Source organism: Ricinus communis, chromosome 10 (genome assembly GCF_019578655.1).
Source record: "Ricinus communis isolate WT05 ecotype wild-type chromosome 10, ASM1957865v1, whole genome shotgun sequence".
Lineage (NCBI taxonomy): Eukaryota > Viridiplantae > Streptophyta > Magnoliopsida > Malpighiales > Euphorbiaceae > Ricinus > Ricinus communis.
Genome location: NC_063265.1, coordinates 3,266,062 through 3,292,412, shown reverse-complemented (window position 1 = coordinate 3,292,412; position 26,351 = coordinate 3,266,062). Strand labels below are relative to the sequence as shown.

The following is a 26,351-nucleotide window of genomic DNA, read 5'->3' as shown; positions in this document are numbered from 1 at the left end:
GAGACCTGCTGGGAGGGCTGAGCACGGATAAGTTCAATTCAATTATTTATAGATTACCAGTACCGTACCAAATCTCGGTTCTTTTAAAATTAAAAGTACGAGTACCGTACTAAACATAAATAGATCCGTACCGTATTTCTAATATCCGGAATTTATTTTTTATTTTAATAATAATAATATTAGTAATTATTAATAAATGAATTTTTATTTAAATTAATATTACTTTATTTTTTTAATTAGTTTAGTTGGGGATAAATTAAATAGAATTTTAATGCTAGAAAAAATAGGAAAATTATTTTCTATGTCTAATTAGTTTGATTTTTAAGAAATTAATTAAGTAATTCTTTAGAAAATAAATTATATTTTTGGTCATTTAATTTTTTCCAATATGAATATATGAATTAATTTATATATTTGAAAGTCATGAAAAGAATAGTAAATAAATATTTTTATAAAGAATTTATTGGGGAATGATAAATTTTAATTAGCAAATGGTGTTGATTTTCAATTGAAAAATATTTAGCAAATTGATTAATTTAATTAATTAAGTGTTAGGAATAAATTGACAATCAATTTTGGAATAAGGATTAAAAATATAATTTTATTAATATGAGATTTCGATGAAAATTTATATGGTCGGTATTTTTATAATTAAGTGTGTCGGTAAGGGTATATTGGTAATTTTATATTTAAAAGCAAGGGTAAATAAGTAATTATATGTTTTTAATAATTCTAATTTGGCCAAATTAAATAGTTAGGGGCTTAATTGAAAAGCTAAAGAAAAGTTGAAGGGTTAATCAGAAATTTTGCTGGACAAAATTGTTGGTAATTAAAAAGTTGAGGAACTAAATGGTAAAGAAGAAAAGTATAGAGGCTAAATGCCGATAGGTAAGAAAAGAAAAGAAAGAAATCAAGAGTAAAATTACTAATTGTTATATTAGATTTATGAATTTTTTTTTTCAAATGCATGAATAGTTTATAGAATATATAATCCATTTTCATCATGTTTGCTTCAGTAAAAAGAAATTAAAATTAAACTAATAAAATTTTATTTATTCCATCATATATCATAAAAAAATAAGTAATTTAAATATATTATCAATTAAAAAATAATTTATTTTCTAAATTTAAATATAAAAATTTAAATAGTAATTCAGCATATAAAAGGCAAGAAAATAAATTTTAAATAATTTTTACAATAAATTTATATTATAAGAGCTTCAAAATTAAACATTATCTAAAAATTACAAAAAAATTACGCTTAGATTATCCAAAACTTTATAAATATAAAAAGTTTATTTATCACCCAAATATATATATATATATATATATATGTTTTTGTATATAAGTTTACTCATATCCTCCCTATTGGCAGCCTTAGGTGATTTAGTTAATTGGAATAATGTGATCAAGAGTATTTTAGCAAAAAATAAGCAAACAAATAAAAGAAATAAAGGAAAAGGATAAAAAAAGAAGAGGGTGGTGGGATCCGGTTCGACCACGGTGGCCTTGGTAGGCCCGGCGGAGTAAACAGGACAAAAGCTTTGTCCCGCAATCTCCACAAAACAAACCACTCTGACTCTCCCTCCATTTTTCCTTCCTCGGCAATCCCACCTCTCTTTCCTCGCTTCTTCTTCTTCTTCTTCTTCTTTATACCTACCCTTTCCCTCTGTCTCTCCAAACTTACGTTCCCATGTAATCATTCTATTTCTCATATCTGTCAAACATATACCAAAAGAATTATGATAAAATAATAGAAATTCTGTAACAAAAAAACAATAACAAAACAAAACAATCCATTAACATGATTTGATAGCATCTCCAATATGGTGTTCGGAATCAAGGAAGGTGCTCTCTCTCTCTGTTTCTTGTACCTCTCTCTCTTTTTTTTTATTTTTATATTGGCCTTTAATATTATCTGTTTGTTTGGTTTCTGAGAAAATGAAAAATATATACAGCCTTCATATTGTCATTACAATGTTAAAAGTTCGTTTCCTGAGCAGAATGTTTGGTTTGTTGAAACTCGAATTGTAACTAACAGCATCACAACTTGATATTAAATTCTTTTGTTTTCTCTGTAACCAAACATAGGATTAGGAAATAAAACGTATTGACTACGTGTAATATTTTGATGTTCATTAAAGGTAAAGGAGAGGAGAGGGATGTAGAGAAGGAAATGAAACAGTCATGTCGGTCTAGCCCTAATCGTCTTAACCTTCTTTCGGAAGCATCATCATCATCATTTCCTTCTCCTGTAAGATCATCGCCCATTTCCACGCCAAGGGCTGCCACTCTGGTGCTTTCTAATTCTGGCAAGGCTCTGCTTGTTTCCAATTCTAGTAAGTCTCTACTGTCAAATTCTGGAAAGCGGTTTGATAAAAAGAAGTATGTGAAGCAAGTTACTGGCCGCCATAACGACACAGAGCTCCACTTGGCTGCACAGCATGGGGATTTGGTTGCTGTTAAGCAAATTCTTGCTGAAATCGATGCCCAGATGATGGGAACACTTAGTGCTGCTGATTTTGATGCTGGGGTGAGTTACTCACTGGTAAATTGAGCTCGCATCATAGAATTGTGTGTATTCTTAGAATTGTACGTGAGTAGCACTGTTACGGCTGATTAAATATTAATACAGTAGAAACTAAATTGACTGATAATGATATTAGACTGCACATGTAAGTGATTATTTACTTAGTTATTACAACAGTACTTCATCATAATGAGTTATGACATTTGTTATTGCTTCTTTTTTCCTTAATGCTTTGTAATTAATCTAGAGATAAAATGGTTGTTAAAACTAATATTTTGAATGAGTGCCTTCGTTTAGGTGGCAGAAATAAGGTCTGCAGTGGTGAATGAGGTGAACGAGTTGGGAGAAACAGCGCTGTTCACGGCAGCTGAGAAAGGGCATTTGGGGGTTGTGAAGGAGCTGTTGAAGTATACCACTAAGGAAGCCCTTTCATTAAAGAATCGGTCTGGGTTTGATGCTTTCCACATTGCTGCCAGTCAAGGTCATCAAGGTGATAATTTAATTAGTATTTTTTGTTACAATTTTATACTTAATATATAATTAGTTCAAAGTCTTCTTCTCTTTGAATTAAGCTTGCACAGTATTTTATCTAGGAATTTTATGAAGGCACAGCAATTATATTTGACCATTGAAATCTTGAATTGATCTGGTGGTTAATTTGCTCCATTTGGAATTTGAACTTGAAACCTCACCACTCTAGTACTAGTTGAGCTACTTCCGGTTGGTTATACTACACTGTTTTTTCCTTCTTTTCTGTATGTCCTCACAAACTGAACTGGTGTGGCAAGATATTTCATCCATTCTTAGCTTCATGAGATAAGTAAGCAAAATGTTTAGCAAATTGGTAGCGCACCCTTTTTTAGCAATTCGTTTGTCTGTAATTGAAACCTATCTATTCAAACCTTCAGTGGGTTTCACATACTATTTTTCTATTGCAATGCCATAGGAAAAGGTCCAAAACTAGCAGTTGTGGAGGAGCATTTGGAACTGTATTGTGGTCAACATTAATTTGCTTAGAAGAATGCATGCAAATTTAGGTAGTGTATAGATTGTAACTGGATAATTTAGAATCTTTCTAATACAATCTGCTTTAGTGATGGTCTTTCTTTCCTTTTGCGCTATATACAACATGCAGGATCCCAAGTTATATGACAAAATTTGTTGTAGAGGCATTGAAAAATCTATCTGCATAGTTTCTTCTACACTTGAAGATAATAAAAGAATATATATATAGAATGAGGGAAAAGTCAAAGAATGCCTAAACATTTTATCCCATTAAACATGCTGCAACAGACGCAAGTTATATCTGAGTATTAGGAAATTCCTGGCCAAGAATAGAAGTAATACTGAAATTTCCGAAATCTTATTTAGCAATCTTTTTTGGTTTTTTTCTTTTTTGCCTAAGGTTAAACATTTGCCACATATATCCAGTAAGCCCTGTGACTTTCTCTATCTGGGTGTTTCTTTTTTTAACATTCTTATGACATTGTTAATTCTGAAACCAGCAAGAGCTGAAGTAATAGTCCTTTAATTTGGGTGTAGTCTGACTTCGGCACAGAGGTAAGATGGAAATGAGATTAATATAAATGAGTACTGGCATATGAACACAATTTCCCTTTGCATTGATACTTTCATTATCTGCGCTAAGTATCCACTTCTTTTTGATGTTTGCCTTCCTGGTTTCCTTTTTTTTTTTTTATTTCCCCACTTCCCAGTTGCTTGAGCTCCTATTCTTGATCAGAAGTAGGCATGTTGCAAAAAGAAAACTGGTCTTTGGCCTATTGCAGTTGAGTAATTACCTTTATGCAGCCATCATCCAGGTACTATTAGAGCATGAACCTTTGCTGAGCAAAACGGTTGGCCAATCAAATGCAACCCCTCTTATATCTGCTGCTACAAGGGGGCATACTGCAGTAGTTCAGGAGTTGCTGACCAAAGATTCTAGTTTGCTAGAGATATCTAGATCTAATGGAAAAAATGCATTGCATCTAGCAGCTCGTCAAGGGCATGTTGAGATTGTGAAAGAGTTGCTCAGCAAGGATCCACAATTGGCTCGCAGGACTGATAAGAAAGGGCAGACTGCGTTGCATATGGCCGTCAAAGGGGTGAGCTGTGCAGCAGTTGAGCTGCTTCTTCAGGCAGATGCAGCAATTGTCATGCTACCGGACAAGTTTGGCAATACAGCATTACATGTAGCCACTAGAAAGAAACGGGTAGAGGTATTAATTACTATTGTCGATTCATTTAGTATAAACAAAATTTTCATTCTGTTGCCCATGTTAATAACTATGCTGGCTAGAGATTCTGATTTGCTATGTTGAAGTATATTAGATGCGATAGTCTCTTCTGGTTGAACCATCTGACCATTTATTGCACATCATAAAATGAAAGTCTAGATCTGGCATCAGATTAATGTGAGAAAATAAGCAAGAAAACACAATCATCCTGCTGCATATGTAGACCAAAGAATCTAATGTGTCCTTTAAAAGCTCTTCAGCCCAAAAGACAGTATTAAGTTCATCTTGAAGTTTATATCATATATTTTCTTGTAGTGTGGATCTATACCCAATTTTACTACCCTTTAGTCTAATTGACCAAAAGCGGTGTATTAATTTTCAGATGTAAGGCTCAGAAAATTAGAGCTGAATGATGATTTCAAATTTACCTTTGACTTCCCAAGGAGAGATCAATTGGATTGGGATCAAAAACAGATTGAGCATGTTATCTAATAATTGATGTAAGCTGTTTGGCTAGTGTTTTTGCTCATATAAATGTGTACTTTATATGTTTGGTTGGAAATGAAATTGGCACTCAGGTCAGCACACATTTGTCAATCCTGTGGGAAATTTGCAACAACGAGATATAATGTCGCTTCTATCTTGCAGATAGTGAATGAACTATTGCTTCTTCCTGATACCAACGTGAATGCATTAACAAGGGACCATAAAACAGCTCTTGATATAGCTGAGGGACTCCCCTTTTCTGAAGATGTCTTTGAGATGAAGGAATGTTTGACTCGTTATGGTGCTGTCAAAGCAAATGAACTGAACCAGCCACGAGATGAACTTCGGAAAACTGTGACACAGATAAAGAAAGATGTCCACTCTCAGCTCGAACAGACCCGAAAAACCAACAGAAATGTGAATGGGATTGCTAAGGAGCTTCGTAGGCTTCATAGGGAAGGCATCAATAATGCCACCAACTCAGTCACAGTGGTAGCTGTATTGTTTGCAACAGTTGCATTTGCTGCTATTTTCACAGTTCCTGGTGGTGATGACAATAATGGGATGGCAGTAATGGTGAAGAGTCCATCGTTTAAGATATTCTTCATCTTCAATGCTATTGCTTTATTCACATCATTGGCAGTTGTGGTGGTACAAATCACAGTTGTTAGAGGGGAGACGAAATCAGAAAGGCGTGTTATAGAGGTGATCAACAAGTTAATGTGGCTGGCATCTGTTTGCACTACAGTGGCATTTATTTCATCATCTTACATAGTAGTTGGTAGGCATAACAGATGGGCTGCAATTCTTGTTACAGTTGTCGGGGGAGTTATAATGGCGGGAGTTCTTACTGCCATGACTTATTATGTAATGAAGTCGAGAAGGAAACGCAAAGTGAGGAAGAAAGAGAAGTACTCTCGCAGTGCCGGCTCGTGGCATGTATCGGAGTCCGAGTCTGAAGTGAACACAATATATGCCATTTGATGTTCAATTCTGGCTCTTCTCTTCCTAGAACCCAGAGATGTGAGCAGTTTGTACTGTAAGATGATTTGTTGTGCATACAACTTTTTGGTTCTTTTTTATGGTGAAGTAACAAAGCAAGCAAAAAGATTGAAGTGAACCAATGTTTCAGCTTATTGAGGATGATTTGTTTGTGCATAGACATGAATGAACATATTTGATTTGATCACTGCCATTGTGTCTTCATGTATAAATATATGTTTGTAACTTATTTAGGTACGAACACACGCAGTAATCCATTAATTTTACATGTGGCTCCAAAATATGATCATATGTCGCGTTTAAATGAAGCCTTCTAGTTGCAATGTTTGATCAGGGAATGCTAATGCTGGTTGTACATGGCTACTGCTTGATTCTGAATCTGGCAGCTTACATATGCTGGCAAGGCCTCAGTCGGCTTGAAGAAGACGAGCAACTATGCTGACAAAAACCACATGATTCCTTGGAACCCTCAAAGTTTAGTCTGCCTCCTAATCCGGTAAAGCTAGACAACAGTCAAGGCTAAATGGACAACCCACCGTCAGAATGCTAGTCAAAAGCAGATTTGTGATGCAAATTTTAGCTGCTGGACTTATCAAACAAGCAATTGATCTATAAAATGTTAATACTGTAAAGTCAGAGGTTGGGCTTGGAATGCTCGCTTTTGTCAAGTAAGTGTAAGAAAATGCAAGTCTTTGAGCTTTGGACTTGGAGCACTTCTCACGTTGGTCATACAAAGTGTAAAAACATGTAAGACAGGCTTGGAAAGTGGACAAACATTACCGCTGGTGTTCTCCAGGGGTTTTATGTCAAATTTAATCAGTTAGAGGGGAAGCCAGAACTCAGAACCCTGTAATAGGATAATTAAGTTGGGATGTTGAACTCTGATTTTGTAATGGAAGGGTCTAAAAGAGGCTTTAAAAAGCAAATTACTTATAATTAATCTCTCAATAAATTTAAACTGAGTGGGGCTTGAATTATCTTTATGATTATAGGATTTACAAGTGAAAGTGATTCGAATGTTCTTTATGTATAATCTTAATGTGAAGAGTGGCATCTGATAGCAAATGAAAAGGAAAAAAAAAAAAAAAAAAAAGAAATTTCCTTCCTAAATTATTTAAATTATCAAATAGCAATGATACTATTTTACAAATTAAAAATCACCGACTAATTCACAACTTAAATACCTTTTCAATCTAGAAAATATGAATATTAATTTTGTTCATATGCTGTTTTATGTTTACTGTTAAGCTCTGTGTTTACTGTTAGCAAAATTGTTGTGAGCATTCGTATCATATTATAGTGTTCGGTAAACTTGTATCCAAACTGCAGCAGTGATATTCAAAAGTTATTTATTATTTATTAAGATATTGTGAAAAATACTTTTAATTACTAAAATTAAAAAAAAGAATAATATTTATGAATTACAATTATATTTTTTAATTATGTTTTAACTATAATTAAATACATTATACTCAATTTAACATTAGTTTATCATATAGATATATAATATATTAATATATTTTTGTGATAGAAATGATAATTTACTTCTTTTGAAATAACAATAAATTTATATAGAATTAAAAAAAAACAAATACTAATTAAGTATAGCAACTATTTTATTAAGAAAAACAAAAACTAATATTATATCTACATTATGATATAAATTAAACTAATTCCTAACCAATTCTAAACTAAACTTAATATAACTTTCGAGTGATGAATGGGCATAATTAAAAATTCTTTGATGGTCAAGTTCTTTCAAAATCATCTACTATTTTATAATATTCAAAATACCTAATCATTTGTAAATATTCTGCATCAACTAAATAATATTTTTATTATTATAATTATTTTCTAAGTAAATACTTTCAACGTTTATATAATAAATCTATAAATACTAACCTTAAATTTTTTTAATTTTATTAGGCATCAATGTTTATTTAGTTGTAATCCATCCTAATCTAGTTTCTTGCAATTCTTTCTAAAGCATCCATTCCTTCTTAACCGAATTCCATTTATTTTTCAAATGAGCTTCTTCATTATTTTTTTAACTCTCTTTTTGTAAATTTTGAATAATATATTTACATCATTCTTTATTAAAATAAATATCATGTGTCATTTACTTATAAATAATTTAGATACAATCATCACAATGTATATTAACTGTATTTTTATTTCACACCGCTTTTGCTACTTTTAATATATTCATATATTTTAATGTTTTGTATCATAAATAACATTAAAAAAAAATTACATGTACAATAGAATAATAAAAGAAACTAAAGAAAAAACAGAAATCAAACTCAGGTTAATTTACCAAATAATCATAACCCAAAACTTAATAATTTCTAATAAAAAAGTCCTGATTCTCACTCGAATTCAATTTCTCAAAAAAATTCGTATCAAAATAAAATTTGGGCGATTAGAATTTAGATCTCGAATCAAAGCTCAAACTCCTTATAGATTTTAAGAATGTATTTATGGACATTTGAGGATATAAAGGACAAATTATATGGTAGAAATCAAAAGGGAGCTTTGCAAAAAAGAAAAAAAAAAAGGAGAAAAATCCTAAAGATAAAAAAATAGAACACACGTTAAAAGAACAAATTAGTGATATCATATGATCAAAACCATGCCAATAATACATGAAATTGTAAATTTTTTATAAATCAATAGTATATTCCAGCACTAAAATAATAAAATATTAGGAATTCTTATACAAATACCTAAAAATGGTAAGTTAGTTAACTTTTATATCTATATTTCTTAAAGTTAATAAAAATATGCTCACATTGTAAAAGTCTGACTTTTGTGCTCACTATCAAACAAATACGTGTGTTTAGGCTGCATTAAGCCTTAGTGTTTGTTCCACCTAAAAAATATTTATATTTAATTTTCTTTCATACATTCTTCCTTCCAAATTCATTAAAGAAGATAATAAAATAAAATAACTAATATTTATACCTTGAAAACTGAAGGACATTCTCTTGAAAAGTTTTAATTATACAACAAAAGTAAACATTAGATAAAAATTAAATAATTTTAGAATTTAAATTTAATCTCATCCAATTATTTCATTTAATTTTAAAAAAATCTAATTTTTACGAAAGGTCACAATAATTTTTAATTAGTTAATTTAAAAATTATCTAATTAGTTTTAAATTTTAACCTTTTAAATAATTGGTCAAATATCCATCTAAATTATATTAAATTGTGTTTTGAGAAAATGTATAAAATCTATTCGTGACTACTCAGTAATAGTTCCATAGCATTTAACACAATAAAATAAAATAGGAATAAAACACTTAGTAAGAGTGACAAAGAAAAGCAAAAAAAACAAAAAACAAAAAACAAAAAAATTAATTTAGAACCAAAAATTAATCTGTTAATCAAATTAGAAATTTCAATTTCAATTGTATATATTTATATATAGAGAGAATTTAATTAATTCAAATTAATGTAACTGAAAAGTAGAAGATTTATACTATATTTGCTAAAAAAGAATTAAAATATAACATAATTTTCAAAGTATATAATAAATAGTATATATATTAAATATATAACAATTCTTACTCAATTCTGTTCATTCAAATTTTGGATCATCTTTTATATATATATATATATATAAACATAATACATATTTTTCCACGATAATGGATATTGAAAAGAAAATATGAGGTATGTAAATTTTGATATAATATGCATTTGCATACTATTTTATATTTTTGGTATGTTGACTATTATATGAAAATAGGTATATAAAAGGAATACATCAATTATACATTATATATAAAAAAATATATTTTCTAAAAAAATATAAAACAATTTTAAAAATATACAGTAAACAGTATATATTAAGTATATAACGAATTTATTTTAGATATATGATGCTCTGATTCTTATTGAGTTTTCTCCTCTCAGATTTTTAAAATATCTTTATATTTTTTGATAGGGTAAAGGTAAAAAAGTTACTCTGTAAATTTGATACTTTTACACTTGAGGGATAAATATAATTTTTTTATATCAAATGAGTAACTTTAGCATTATTTAGGTATATTAAATATTTTTCTCATTTTTTAGATTATAAATATTAATAGAAACATATTTTTTTATAAAATAAATAGTTTTAAGTAATTTAACATTCAATTATAATAATAAATTGTTAATATATATATTTATTAATCAAATTTAATATATTATTAGTTTTAAATAAAATTTAATATATTTATGAATTCTATGAAGCATTATTAGATGCCATATTGCCTAAAAAATTATAATTTAGTAATGGTTCATGTCCAATATATGTAAAATTATGTAAAAATTAATAAAAACATGAATATGTACCTAAAAGATATTAAGAAAATAAAACTCGTGAAACTTGTTTGATATAAAAAATTTCTCCATCCTCAAGTGAAAAGCGTCAAACTATAGAGTAATTTTTTGAATTTTACCCTTTTTGAAATATAGACACACTACTTATTTTTCGTCACCATAATAAATACAATTACAAGAATCAGATTCTATATTAAGTTGAAAATAGTTATCCACCATTACAAATAGAAGACATACAAGCTCTATATTCTATATAGAGTTAAAAAAAGACAAAGTATTACTTCACTAAATACTTTTTGTGTATAGCTGCTACATAAATTCAACTTCAAAACAACTATTTGCATCAAGCTTAATAGGGACACATCTATAAGTTGCAATGATTAAAGAATCAAGAATAATTCTTAAAATTTTCTTGACAAATTAAAACATTTCATATTACAATGACTAAACAAACGTGATGACATAAATCGTGGTTAAGCAAATTAGAGAAGTAAAATATGAATATTGCGATAGATGATTTATACCAAGTTTATTTCGAATATATAAAAGGTATTATCGAAGTATATTATGAATATATTCAGTTTATATTCAAATAGAATTTTAAACTTAACAATATATAGTATACTCTGAGTATATAATGAGTATCTACTATCTTTTCTAAATCATGAAAATCATTAAATTAGTTTTAATATCATGTATTATTCATATAAAAATTGCACAACACTTGTAAATTGATAATTATATTAATATAAGTATAAAAAGGAATAAAATAATAAAAAATTATAAAAAATGTCAAATAAAATATAAAAAAGATTTAAAAGTAGATAGTAAAAGTATATTATGAGTATATAGAAGTATACAATAAATAAATATGTCTAAAATCTAAAAATATTTGCTTAAAAATAGATATATTTGATATATATATATATATATATATATATTATAGTAAAAATATTTGTATATTAACTATTATATTAATATAAATATAAAAGAGAATAAATAAATAATAGGTTAAAAGAAGTTCCAAACAAAATATAAAACAGATTTTAAAGGAAATAATAAAAAATATATAATGAGCATATAACTAGTATATTTTAGATATATTATACTTTGATTGATATTGATTTTTTCCATTCTGATTTTAAATTCATCTTCTATTTTTTTTTCATGTACAAATATGGATACGATACTTATTTTTTTTACCATAAGGGATAATAGAAAGAAAATATCATATACGTCATTTTTGATATAAAGGACATTCTATTACCAAAGGACATTAGCTTTTCAAACTTCATGGAAATAATATAAGAACGAATCAAAACCAACACGGAGCAAACAACGGCTTTCCCATCACTATCACTATATGATTTTTGATTTTTTTAAGACTTAATATTAATATTTTTCTTTGAAGAATCATTAATGTTCTTTTTATAGTCAAAATTTCTATCATTTTTAGGAGAAGATTTGAATTTTGCATCCTTGTTTTTATATCTCAATCCAAAATTGAAAAAAGACCACTTGCATGAATTAACCATTGATTTTCAAGTAATAGTGAAAAGTTTCAAATAGAGCTGACAGTTCATGTTGTGTTGTGTCTAATAGTGTCGAGTGGAGATCCATATATAATATAAAAATGGCTAATCTGAACACAACTTGTTTAACTAATCGTGTCAAAATATCAAAATAAAACACATGCATATTTTTTGATTAGGTTAAATGGGTCAACTCGTATAATCCATTTAATAAAATAAATCTTAAAAATTTAATTTTTAAATAAAAACTAATTATTATAATTTCAGAAAATATATTTATTTAATTATGAAATGACTCAGATTTTTGAATACATAATTATATCTTTATAAGTAATAAGATTTATATAAATTATTATTTTAAATAAATATATTTAATCGTGTCACTTGCGGATTAGACAAATCAATATATTTAAATCTAGTTCTTTTTTGGGTTTACTCGTTTATGACCTGAATATATTTATCCTAAATCTAAATTCGTTTAACTACGTGGCGTGTCATGTAATTTTATTAGATCGTGTCAAAAATTAGCGGTCCTAGTTTTAAATAAAATGAAAGATAAAATAAATGAAATAAAAAAAAAAGAAAAGCGAAAAGTATTAAGAGAAAAAAAATCATGAAAGGACATAGTATTATGTTCAAAAAATTGATAAAAGACAAAAAAGAAAACAATAATACCACAATAGCATAAAAAAAAGAAAGAAGAAAAAGCATAAAAATCTAAAATCTAAACACAGCGTATAAAAGTAAGAAGAAAAAAAAACGTGATTAATGTAATTTTCTTAAAATATTAGAGAAAAAGAGATGAATAATATCCAAGCCATCATCACAATAGTTAAAAAAAGATTTATAAATAATTTCACATATCTGATTTGATTTTTTAGTCTTTAAAGTTTAGAGAATTTTACTGTTAATAGAGATATGTTTAAAGGAGAGTTATAGATTTTTTAGATGAATTTGTATTGGAGGTAGTCGTGTAATTAATTTATAAATATTTGTATTTTTTAAAAAATTCACAATGTATACTTTATAGAAAAATATAAAAATTATTATGGAAATATGAATTTAAAAATTTAATTTTTGTAAAACTCTAATTTAAGATAAATAACTAAACAATATGTTTATTATGATGGGAACAAAAGATATTTTTAATTTAACACGCCCTAATGTCAAAAAAATACTTATTTTCTATCTCTACTTTTCTATATTTTCTATATATAACGAATAACTAACATTTTTAGTAAATTTTATTTATTTTATTATTTAATTAAATAGCTTGGCTCGTTTTATTTGCACCCTTAAAGCAGACCACTTTTTTTTTAATGTCACAAGAACTTTTCATTAAAAAAGGTTATAGAATGTTTTTTTTTTTTTAAGACAAAACAACACGAATACCTACACCACTCATTTTACACTCTACCTCAAACAACTAATCAAAATTAGGTCAAGCTAATACATGTGCAGTACTCAACTTTTCTTTGATTAAGGCAAAACTCGCTTCTTGATTATCACCCAACTGAAACTTACTTTTCATCAGATACTCAAAGTAATAGGTGCAACAATACTACTAAAGTGTTTTATGAAACGCTTATAAAAAGTAGCTAACCTATTAAAACTCCTCACATGACCCATATTTTTAGGAGTAGGCCACTTTCTAATAGTTCTTACTTTCTCCTCATTTACCTTAATCTCATTTTTACTAACCATAAAATCCAAGAACAATAAACTCTCACTCATAAAAATACATCTTTTCAAATTTGCACAGTGTTTATTCTCCCTCAATACAAGCAACACCTCTCTAATATAACTAACATGCTCACTAACATATTTACTGTAAATCAAGATATCATCAAAGTAACTATACAAAACTACCAATAAAAGGATGCAATACATGATTCATCAGCCTTATGAAAGTACTTTGACATTAGTTAGTCCAAAGGGCATGACTAACCATTTAAACAAACCATCTCTTATCTTGAAAGTCGTTTTCTACTATCTCTAGGACAAATTTTGATTTAATGGTAAATAATTCTAAGATTAGTCTTCATATACATCACAACTCCATTTAGTTGATTAAATATGTGATCCAATCTTGGAATTGAAAATGTGTACCGATAATGATCTTATTGACCACGCAATTATCAACACACATTCCTAACTCTCATTTTTCTTTAATGTCAACAATGTTGGAACTGCACACGGGCTCATACTAACTTAGATATGTCCCTTCTTCAATAGCTCTTCTATCTTTTTCCTCAAGATCTCATTCTCCTTGGGACTCATTCGATAGTGTGACAAATTAGGTAGATTAGCACTTGGCACTAAGTCAATACGATGTTGAATATCTCGCATAAAAGGTTAAGTCTTGAAGCACCATTTCACTAAACTTTTTTGAATTCTAAACCTTTTTTTTACCTAAACGGACTACTTTTTTTTTTTATATAGGCTGATGCCCAATTGGATGACCCTATTCTAAGTGAATTTATTTAATTATTTAAAAGCATGACAAAAGCCCATTAAGTCTATATAGATTTTAACTTAAGTCAAATATTTCATCTTATTAGTCTAATGGATTGCCATTTCATATTTAGGTCTGATTTTAAGCCTAAGGTCTATATGTCAAATTTTTAATTAAGTAATCAGATAGCAGGTATTTGGCATATATAAAAAATAAAGCAGAAAATTAAACCTAGCTTTTATAATCATCTTATAATTAAGAAATTAAATGAAAAATGAATAAAACAAAATTATAGATTAAAAAAGCTACACAAAAGAATAAAATTTGGATTTAAGTAAACTTTGGGAGCATAACCGATTGCTCTAGGTCACAGAGTCGATCGACTCAGCACTGAGCCAGATTCAAAATCCTAATAAAAACATGTTATCAAATTCCAAAACCCAGCAAGATCACATTATCATATTCTAAAATCCAACGTATATAATCATGACAAAAAATAAGTTAATTCATTAGAAAATCTTAAATCACATAAACATCAATAAAAAAACCTATTCGTGTTTCTAAAATCATAGAATTAAAGAGAACAAAAAAAATAATTTTGATGATTGCAGGTTTTTGGAAGGTTTTTGGAACTCTCAAGTTGTCACCGTATTATGATGATTTTCAAGTCTCTAGAGATGCTGAGGTAGAATCAAAGATTGAATATGAATTTAGCCTTTTACGGTTTGATTTAATATTTAATGGATGAAAAGGGTTAGTATTATTCTAAGAAAAATTTCTTAAAAATGAGATTCTTTCTTCATTGGACCTTTCTGTAATTTTGTACTATTATTAATGATTACTCAGCCTTGCTAAAATTTTATAAGACTTGATAGCACTTGCTAATCCTATACCTAGGATTTAATGATGTATTTATAATAGTAGGTTTTTAGAAAATCTTAAATAAGTTTAGATAATATCAATAATTTTAAAATAAGATTTTAAATTTATCATATATTTATTTAATAAATATTCAATAAAATATTTTAAAATTTAAATAATTATCGATAATTTTCTTCTAAAAGCCTTTTTTTTTTTACCAATTATGGTGTTTTAAAACAATTAAACATATAAAACGATAGTGAAATTTGAAAAATAGGCCAATCAGGATTATGCACAGCCAAATTAGCTGTACGCAGAGCCAATTGGCTCAACGGTTGAAAATCTTACAATATTCTTGCAATTTAGTCCATGAGCTTTTAAAAACTATCGATTCACCTCTTAAACTTAATATTTTATGTCAATTGGATCTAAATTGATTTTAGAAAAAAATAATTTTGGTTCAATTGCTCAAAACTCTCTGGGATTCATCTATTCTCAACCTCCTGAAACTCGAGAAAAGCACCTCCTAGCATTCGAGAAAGGTAGTAACTTTCATCATCGAAATTTATATAATTTTTTCAATATCTAAATCTAGAAAATAAGTGTTGACAACTATTTTTATCTTTTATTCTCAAAGCTTTTTATATAGTATTTTAAAAATAAATCTATTTTTAATAATGCCACTGAATATTGTATTTATAATTCTTATTTTTTCTTATTCGCTCCACATTATTTTATATTTATTAATTTTTTTATTTCTATTCGTTCAATACTTTTTTCTCTGTATATCTTATCCCTTTTCTTATTCTTTTTTTTTGTCATAATATTGTTATGTAAAATTTTTAAAAGAACACAAACTAGAAAATATTAAATATTTCTTAAATTTTTACAAGTAAAAAACAGAAAAATGAAAAAGATATACCAAACTAATCCAATTTTTCTATGTTATATTTAATTTCTTTTATTACCCTATTCAGAATCAATGCAGTGCACCAAAACAAAAGGCAAAGAGTAGAGGGAGAAAAAAGAAAAAGAAAAAGAAAGAGACAGAGACCCGAGCTTTGAGTTTCAAATAATGGTGCTGCCGTGTCGTAGAGTCAAAAAGACAGAGACCCGACATTTGAGACACGCAGCTGAAAACAAACAAACATATTATTGTTTCGTTACATTAACGCGCTAATGTGAAAACTTGTAAAAAGAAAATTATATTATATAATATATATGAAAAGATAGATATACCCCTAATATTTACCTGGATAGTCATTTTAGTCCTTAATGTTTTCTTGGACCAATTATGACCCTAATTCTCTAATACTACACTGCACACAAGTAAACATAAAGATAACGTTTGTCTTAAAAGAAATGCCCAACTCGACTAAATAAAATTATGTGAGCCCATCAAACAATAACGTTCATTTAATAATTTTTTAAAATAATATTATATATAGTCCATTTTAATTTTTTTAAATTTTATATATTTGGTGTGGTATATAATATTTTTATAAACTGTTTTTAATATTTTAAAATTATAATTTATAAATCATTATATGTCACATTAGTTGGATAAAAGTTAAAATAAAAATATATTATTTAATATTATTATCTTTTATCTTCTCACACTAGGGTTTTGTTGTTATTTTTTTCTTTCTTTTTCTAAACTACTCTCTCTCTAACAGCTCACCTCTCATTTTCTTTCTTTTCTCATTCACTTTTCTCTAACAAATCTCTCTTTGTCAATCCTTTTAACTTCTTCCGTTTCTTTTTATGGTTTTATGCTGATGAGATCAAAGTTGATTTTGACAACATTTGATTCTTTTTACTTCAAGTATTATATTGATTTGTTTTAGATTTTTAAATTTTGATTTAAGTTTCTTTTTTTTGTTTCATGATAGTTATTGTTGTTCTTATGTATGTTTTAATCGATTAATTATGTTTATAATTTTGAATTGCAGATTTAATATAATTCTTAATTTGTTTGAATTTTCTTTTAAGTATTTTATATTTTATATTTTGTATCCAAGTAATTTTTTCTTTTTGTGGACTTAAGATTTGAATTGAAACTGAAAAAGAAAGAAAGAATTGTTTCTTGAAATGTTTTTTGCAGTTGATATATTTCCTCTTTGCTAATTAAGTTCGATCTCAAATTCTGCGACATTTATTAAATCTTAATTTATTATTTTATTAGATATATTTCTTGATTATTTATCAACATATATAAGTAATGTCTGAGGATCAAGATAACGATCATCAAATGAAGCATGGTTTTCGTCCCACAAATCAGTGAGCACTAGCATTTTAATTATTCAAAGCTTGAATTTTAAAATAAAATATATTAAAGAATAGAGTGAATAATCCATGAAGAGTGGAATTCAAGAACTTCAAGACAACCTAATGAAGGTTTTCTTAATTATTCAACTAATTAATTGTCTAATTAGTTTAGTAATATTATATTACTCTTTTACTCTTAGTTCTCATTTGACAAATGCTATTTTATTATTAAGAATCTCACAGATATTACTTGGGTTTCAAATAATGGACCACATGTGATTTCTTTTAGTTTAGTTCAGTATTTTAGACAGATTGTTATGTCACTTATATTTAAGTGTTGAAATGTGTAGTTTTAGAAAGTTTAGGGTTAGAATTGGTCAAAGAAAAACATTAAGATCCAAAATGATTATCAGAGTAATCATTAAGGGTATATTTGCACCTTTTCTTTTATAAATATAGCCTGCCATTAATTTGTCCATATGTATGACTTTTTCACACGTTTTAGTTGGTTGATAGTGGCAGTGGTAGTGGTGATGCTTCCATTTCACAAACGTTTTAAACAATTTGGCAATACGAAGCGTATGTGTCTGTCTCTGCGCGTGTCAAACTGACAACGTTATCAAAATTTTGGATTAATAACTTTTTAATATAATACGTCATATATATATAAATTTAAATATTATTATTTAATGAGAATTATTAATTTGTGTAAATTCTTATTTTTTAAAAATTTCAACTATTAGATTTTAAATTAGATTAGTTATTTATCGGAATATTATACAATCGAACTTATTTATATTAATTATAAATATTATATAAATTTAATTTAATAAGAATTTATTGTATGGTATTTTAAAATTAATAAATTAAATATATTTTAAATATTATAGTAATATAAAAACTGTTTATTAATTATTTTTAGTATTATATAAATTTCATATTGTATTATACAATTTATATAATTTAAAATTAAATTACTATGTAATTAAATAAAATAATATTAAAAATATAATTCAAGATGAATTAGAATCTTTCAAATTAAAGATTTGTTAACTAGTTAATATAATATTAAAATATTATTAATATACTATTTTTAAAATAAAAATTATTATCAGTAGTAATATAGTTTATTAATTAATAAATAAATTAAATAAATTAAATTTTTTATTTAAATTTAATTTTTATGTCTTAAAGATAAATATAAATATTAAAATAAAATCTTTTAAGATTGGCTTTTTTTATGACACTTTAGTATGATGAGAACTAAAATGTTAATTATTTGCATCCAAATTTACTAATATCATTAATTAAATAGCCTTAGTTCATTCATTGGTTACGATTTCACCACTATTTCATTCATTAAGTTAGCTTTCATCTAAGACTAACCATATCAATTTTTATAGAGTTTAAAGAGAAAAATTAAAAAGAGAAAAAATAGTCTCATAATTTGATTTTTTCCCTTAATTCTAATCAATTCCGACGAGTTTTAAAAAGAGAAAGCTTGTCGAGATTGACTAAAATTAAGAAAAAAATTAAATTATAAAACTATTTTTTTCTCTTCAAACTCTTAAATGAAAAGTAACTTAATGAATGAAATAGTGGTGAAATTGTAATCAATTAACACTAAATGGATGAACTACAACTATTTAATTAATGATGTTAGTAAATTTGGATGCAAATTATTAACATTTTAATTCTCAAAATACTAAAGTGTTACAAAAAAAAAGCCAAAGAACCTCTTATGTCAAAAGGTTAAACCATAAAATCAAATTTTACACTTTTTCTAAATTTTAATATACCAAATAAATTTATTATAATATCTTAAAAAATTTTATTTGAATATTTATATTTATTTTTAAAATATAAAATATAAAATTTAAATTTATATAAAAAATTTTAATTTATTTAGCTGTGGATACGAATTTCCTTTTCCAACCTCATATCCTTTTACGAACTCTTATAATCAATTCAGCAAAAGTTTTCATTTTGGATTTTTCAAACAAGGCTAGTAATCATAGATAGCGATCCAGCTTGCCAACCTTAGAAATTTGAAATAAACCAGCTATATGAACTTGAGTGTTTGTAGGCGTATGTGGGCTAAAATAAATAACTGATTTAGTTAGATTTAGCTCTTGTCCACTTATTTTGCCATACCTCTACTGACTTGATATATATAATATTTATAAATATGATTTATTATTTGATTGATATGAATTTTAAAATTTAACTCAAAAAGATAAATAAGTAAATTATATGCTGAGTTATCCCCACGTGGGCCCTACTTTTAATTGTGTGGCATTGGCGGCCTTGACAAAAGCTTTTTTATTTTGTTGCCTCAGTCAACGACTCTCTTTTTGTTACTCTCCTTTTTTTTGTCCTCTTTTCACTCGTTTGCTTCTTTGTCAATTATCATCTTTGCTATTAGAAACAAAAATTTATATGTAAAAATAATTAATTTTCTTTTAAAATTTTTGACAATAATGTTTAATTATAATAATTAAGTTTGCATATTGCAGTCAGCCACGTATATGGTTTAAACCATGAAAAATTTATTGTGCGACTCTGCATATTGCGCACCGTAATACGTAATCATAAGAGAGATCCATTACGACTTGTGTTTCAGTGTCTCTCTTTCTTTGATTTCTTTTCTTAGATAAAAAAGAAAACCCAGGTAAGTAGTTATGTTAGTTTATTAGTAGAGTTGTTTTCTAGCTCCAGTAGCTTATTATATGCATAACCATGGCAAAAGAATTAGCTGCAAGTTTTTTCAAGATCCATTACCCTTTTGTTTTTTTTGTTTTCTTTTTTCTTTTTTCTTTTTTCTTTGATCTTTATGATTGTACACAAGAGAGGAATAAAAGTAGTGGATTATTTTATGGAGAATGATGCAAGTAGACTCTAATTTAATACTTAAATTTCTGCTGCAGAATATTTCAAGAGGCATGATATGTAAATCAAGGCACCAACCGCCTAGATTCCCCACGTGCACACTGCTCTAATCATTCAAAATCTTGGTCTTATCCTTAATATGATTCTTGATCCTGGTCCGTAATTGAATCTTGAGTTCTCCAGAGCTTCCAAAGAGAAATACAGAGCTTTCTTGGTTAATTTCTTTGTTGATTGATACCTTAAGAGTTACTGTTAACAAATGGATGGTCCGGCCAGGCAAACAAGCTTCCGGCGGAGTAAGATGACGAAGCAGTTGACAGGGAAAAGGGATGATTCTCCGTTCCATGCGGCGGCAAGGGCAGGAAATCTGGAAACGGTTTTGGAGATTGTGTCTGAAACTGATGAAGCAGAATTGAAGGAGTTGTTGTCTAAGCAGAATCAATCAGGAGAAACTGCACTCTATGTTGCTGCTGAGTATGGGCATGTTGAATTAGTGAAGGAGATGATAAAGTATTATGATATTGGTTTGGCTGGTATTAAAGCAAGAAATGGGTATGATGCTTTTCATATTGCTGCAAAGCAAGGCGACTTGAGTAAGTAATCTTTCTGCAGTTTTAATTTTTCAAACATGTTTTAGCTCATAACTCTAAGAATCCCATAATTGCTTGATATGATTTTAGACTTTAAAGTTGATTTGCTTGTCAACATAGCATCAGAACCTAAACACTCAAATTTTTTTGAGTTTACCTCGATTTACTCGTGAAGGCTTTTGGGTCAGTGTGAAAGTTCTAACACTAGAAATGGTTTCGTTCTGATCAAGATAATTCTTTGTGTTACAATGATGCAGAAACATTGACAGTTCTGATGGAGGCTAATCCTGAACTTGCAATGACTTTTGATTCATCGAACACCACCGCGCTGCATTCTGCAGCTTCACAAGGCCATGTTGAAGTGGTGAATTTCCTCTTGGAGAAAGGTAGCAGCAACTTGGTCACCATAGCAAAAAGCAACTCTAAAACTGCCTTGCATTCAGCCGCAAGAAATGGGCATTTGGAGATTCTGAGAGCCCTTCTGATTAAGGAACCTGGAATTGCTACAAGGATTGATAGGAAGGGCCAAACAGCTCTCCATATGGCTGTTAAAGGACAGAATGTTGAGCTGGTGGATGAGCTCATTATGTCTGAGACTTGTTTGATAAACATGGTTGATTCTAAGGGCAACACTCCACTGCATATTGCGGCCCGTAAGGGTAGGACTCAGGTAATCAATCTTCTATTCGTACAAACATAGCTCTTTTTCTTTTTTCCGATTACCAATGAAGAATTAATGTTGTTTTGCACTTAATAAGAAATTCAAAATTACCATGAATCACACAAGCCTTATCGCTGTTGTTCTGATGAAGATCAGAAAGGAAGAAACAGCACAAAAAAGGCTTTTGGTTTTAAGGACTTAATAGCCATTTATTTAGTCAACTCATTACTTGTTTGTCTGTGTTCAAGGCATCCCATTCTGACCCAGTTGAGTTGCTCAGGTCTTCTTCTGCTTTAGGTTGCAAATTAGGCCTTCTATTGGGTTTTTTTATCTTTGTTGAGTTTAAACAGATATCCTGATAAATTAATAGATAGAACATCAGAAACCAGATACTATGTCAAGCTTGCCAATAAGCATCCTAATTGCTCTTATATAGATAAAAGTTTCTAACAGTGGATTTGATGTTATTCTTGCAGATTGTAAAGAAGTTACTTGAACACAAAGGACTTGACAAAATAGCTATTAACAGATCTGGAGAAACAGCCTTCGACACTGCTGAGAAAACTGGACAATCTGAAGTTGCTTCCGTGTTAGAAGAGCACGGCGTACAGTCTGCCAGATCTATGAAGCCAGGCACAACAACAACAGCCCGTGAGCTAAAGCAAACTGTTAGTGACATAAAACATGAGGTTCACGACCAGATTCAAACCACACGACAAACGCGAAAACGTGTTCAAGGTATAGCCAAACGGTTGAACAAAATGCACACAGAAGGTCTCAATAATGCAATCAACTCAACCACTGTTGTTGCTGTACTGATTGCTACGGTTGCATTTGCTGCCATATACCAAGTCCCCGGTCAATTTGCCGATAACCCAGAGCATCTTGCTCTGGGACAATCTGCTGGAGAAGCAAATGCTGCTTCAAAACCTGAGTTTATGATTTTCATCATATTTGATTCAATTGCTCTCTTCATATCGCTGGCTGTTGTGGTTGTCCAAACTTCAATTGTAGTTATAGAGAGAAAGGCAAAAAAGCAACTCATGGCAGTGATTAACAAGCTAATGTGGCTAGCCTGTGTACTGATTTCGATTGCGTTCCTTGCACTAGCATATGTTGTTGTGGGAGATCAGGAAAAGTGGTTGGCTCTTTGGGTAACTGGTATAGGGACTGTAATCATGGCAGCTACTATTGGAACAATGTGTTACTGGGTAATCATGCAGAAAATTGAGTCTTCCCAATTGCGGAGGTCATCAATAAGTAGATCGCTATCAGGGTCAATGTCAGTTATGGCAGAAACAGAAATTTTGGAGAATGAGCATAAGAAACTCTATGCAATTTGAGATTTGTTTTCTTGATGCATAGAAATATTTGGTCCTTAATTTGTATATAGCTCAGTGTAACCTTATTTCAACCATTTTGCTTCTCACTCAAGCTGAGTGACTCGCACTTTTTGACAATCTGCCAGAAGCAGAGAATCACAACCTTTTTATGTTGAAGTCAATAGTAACTACAAATTAGTAACTGATGTGGTTCTGTTTTTGTTAAGTGGCCTCTCTGACCATTAGGACATTCAAGGAATGACAGTTCTGAGAATCATTGTCACTATTCACATCGCTTTATCTAAGCTTTGGAGATTGTTATATAGAGCTTTCTCATTGTAAAAAAGTTTCTGTAAATTATTTGATGATAAAATTCACTTTCTTGATAATCCTTTCATGCGTCTCCAAATTCAGGAACATCACCACTGCCAAACTGAAAATTGATTGGAAGGTTTATAATAGAAAAGGATCTAGGAATTGCCAAGTTTAATCAATGCCTGCAAAACTTAGAACAGATTGAACACCAACTTGCTAGGAGGAGAGACTTTATTCTCTGCTAATGCTGAAGCCATGGTATGTTAACTGGGGCATTCACTTAATGCTCTATCATTGTTAATTCTTAGACCAATTAAAGTCTATCGTGCCATATTTCCTTGTTCTTTTTCTGCATGTGAAGCTGTACCTAAGGCATACTTTATGACAGCTTTTATCACTCTGCTAAAAGCATGGAACAGATCATTTTTACTGTTCTTTCATTTAGTGGCCCAAAGGATGTGATAAATGAATCACTTGCAAGAGCCAAAGGTATTCAAAAGAACAGATAAGCTTATGGCATATGGGCCTGCAGATGCAAGAACTTTTCTGAGTGATAATGAAATCTCATCTCATGTCTCACCTAGTTTATCATTTTATTGAATAATGGTGTTGAAAGAACATAAAATGATGTGCCTATCTTTAATGGGTGTTTGTTCAATCTTATACTTAGACAAACCGAAAAGGAAAAAAGCCATTCTGATGACCTTCTAAATAAAGCAAGATTCTATCAGCATCAATAAGAATTGGTACAGCATGGGACTGCTATGGGATCTACAGAACCAATATACTCTATGGAGCAACAAAATTTCGTAAGTCAGTAATGTTACATTTTCAAAACCACCATGCAGAACAATAACCTGTATCATGATTCCATAACCTGCCTGTGATGAACTATATATATATTGGAACTTGAAGCAGGTTTTAAAATCTGTGGCTAGATCAGAAGGTATTTAGATAATAGATTTATCTGGTGCTAGCAATATAAAATAGTTTCCTTGATCTCTTATTAAATCCCTATAGCAGGTTTCAAATCTTCAACAGATAGTGCAGGCCACGGTAGGTGACAAGGAAAAATCATATATACATGTACGTAGACAGAGGGGGTGCTTAAACCCTTACTTAAAAAATGTGGAACAGAACCAGACTGGAGAAAAGCACTTTGGCAAATACTCGATGATGGATTCACAGTAAAGTGCAAAAAGATGTACCAAAAACTTTGAAGTCCAAAAACACCTCTGCAACCCATCGCTTTAATTGCCTTGTATCATTCTGATAGTACTCACATGCTAAATGGTCCCATCAATGCCATGTTTTGCATTGCAATCATCTAGCAAGTTCTTTCAGTATATAGTTATAAACATTCAAATTCATTACGAGATGGAGATAGAGATGGCAACATATTGCATTTTTTTTTTCCTGATGCTTGGTCCTATCCGCTTCAATCATATAAAGTTTGGATATTTCTCAACAGCTTTAGGCTTGACATAGACTTACGGAACATACTAATCACCTTAAAAGCTATGCCATTTTTAGAAAAAGGGAAAAAGAAGCCAATTGTGCAGTAGCCTTGCTGATTTTGACAATAGACAGAAAAAATCTCCCTGGAAAGCACAAGGTTCTGAACGCACTTTTTTCTTCTTTTTCTCTAGACATAAAGGGGTAAGCCTGTTCCCAGAACTTTTCTCTTGTACGGAAAGAGCTTCAAGAATTGTGGTGAACGCGAGGAACAAAAGCACACTGATGGGTACATTTTCTGCATTCATTGTATTCACAGGTACAACGCTGATTGATATTCTTATTATGATTATTATGCAAAGCGGTTGAATGAGGACATGAAGGTGGAACTTTCTTTGATTTTCCTTCATTTTCCCGTATGACAGTTTGTGGGGAAAAGGGTTGCTAGCTCGTATGTTACTTCGTTGTTATGTGCTTGGCTGATTCTCTGGTGCACAACAATACAATTGCACCACCTGATTTTGTTTGCTTGATTTCTTTTTTACTTCAATATTGTCAAATATCAAGAAGACATGCCTTATTAATTTAGTGTTTGGTCAAAATCATAAGAGACAGCATCTGAAATCCTGCTTTTAGATTGACACTTGTACGTTGATCGCTTGCCATTTGGTAAATTCACACCTTTAAAATGTTTAATCATAGAGCGTATGATTGCTTTTTCTTCCATCATTTTTAACCTATTGTCCTAATTGTACTTTTATTTCTCTTGTTTGAAAGTCGAATTAAGTAGTCTTTATATTTGATGGCTGATCCTATCCAGTTTAATCATGTAAAATTTAGATATTTTTGGACACTTTTAATTTTTTCAATTTAATTCAAAATAATTTTTTCTTTATAATATTTAATAGGAAATTGTTAAAAAATATCATAAAAAATAAATTTATATGTCTATTAGATTATATAAAAAGTCAGAATATTAAACTAATTAAATAGGTAAAGTTGAGAGACATTAACATGCATTAGGCTTATAAAGTAACCAAAGTGCAACTAAATAATCCAAAAGGAAACCTTCTGCTTCTTGTTCAAACATGATTATGACGGTATACAAAGATAAGCTTAGAAGCCACATCGGCCCTTTGTCCTCAAGCCACACGACCCTCCTGCCTTCCCTAGCTAGACCATGTGCAACCATGTTACGGTTCCTCCTAATACTATCAAAACTATGAACATGCACCAATTCTTACTTTTTGTTAGCATAATTCTTTAAATGTTAATCCTTTTAATTTATTGTTTTTTAGTTGAGATTTTTAATGTTAATTATAAAACTAAAAGAATAGAATTACATACTACAAACCTATTCCATAACTATTTTAAATTCACTATATACAAGTAAATTAATTCACCATTTAAAAAGAA

At 29.1% G+C, this 26,351-nt stretch overlaps 2 protein-coding genes across 2 annotated transcripts; both read left to right on the top strand.

The window, feature by feature from the left end:
• Positions 1 to 1,389: 1,389 nt before the first annotated feature.
• LOC8261786 (ankyrin repeat-containing protein ITN1) lies at positions 1,390 to 6,442 on the top strand. The gene is made up of 5 exons (XM_002534215.3): positions 1,390 to 1,848; positions 2,145 to 2,533; positions 2,828 to 3,020; positions 4,340 to 4,749; positions 5,416 to 6,442. Exons 1-5 carry the CDS (start codon positions 1,827 to 1,829, stop codon positions 6,235 to 6,237), a joined length of 1,836 nt encoding a protein of 611 aa, XP_002534261.2. The 5' UTR covers positions 1,390 to 1,826; the 3' UTR covers positions 6,238 to 6,442.
• Positions 6,443 to 20,192: 13,750 nt separating this feature from the next.
• LOC8264784 (ankyrin repeat-containing protein At5g02620) lies at positions 20,193 to 23,371 on the top strand. Its single transcript, XM_015722872.3, has 4 exons — positions 20,193 to 20,374; positions 20,631 to 21,185; positions 21,440 to 21,852; positions 22,320 to 23,371. The coding sequence occupies exons 2-4, from the start codon at positions 20,852 to 20,854 to the stop codon at positions 23,184 to 23,186; spliced, it is 1,614 nt and encodes a 537-aa protein (XP_015578358.1). The 5' UTR covers positions 20,193 to 20,374; positions 20,631 to 20,851; the 3' UTR covers positions 23,187 to 23,371.
• Positions 23,372 to 26,351: the final 2,980 nt, after the last annotated feature.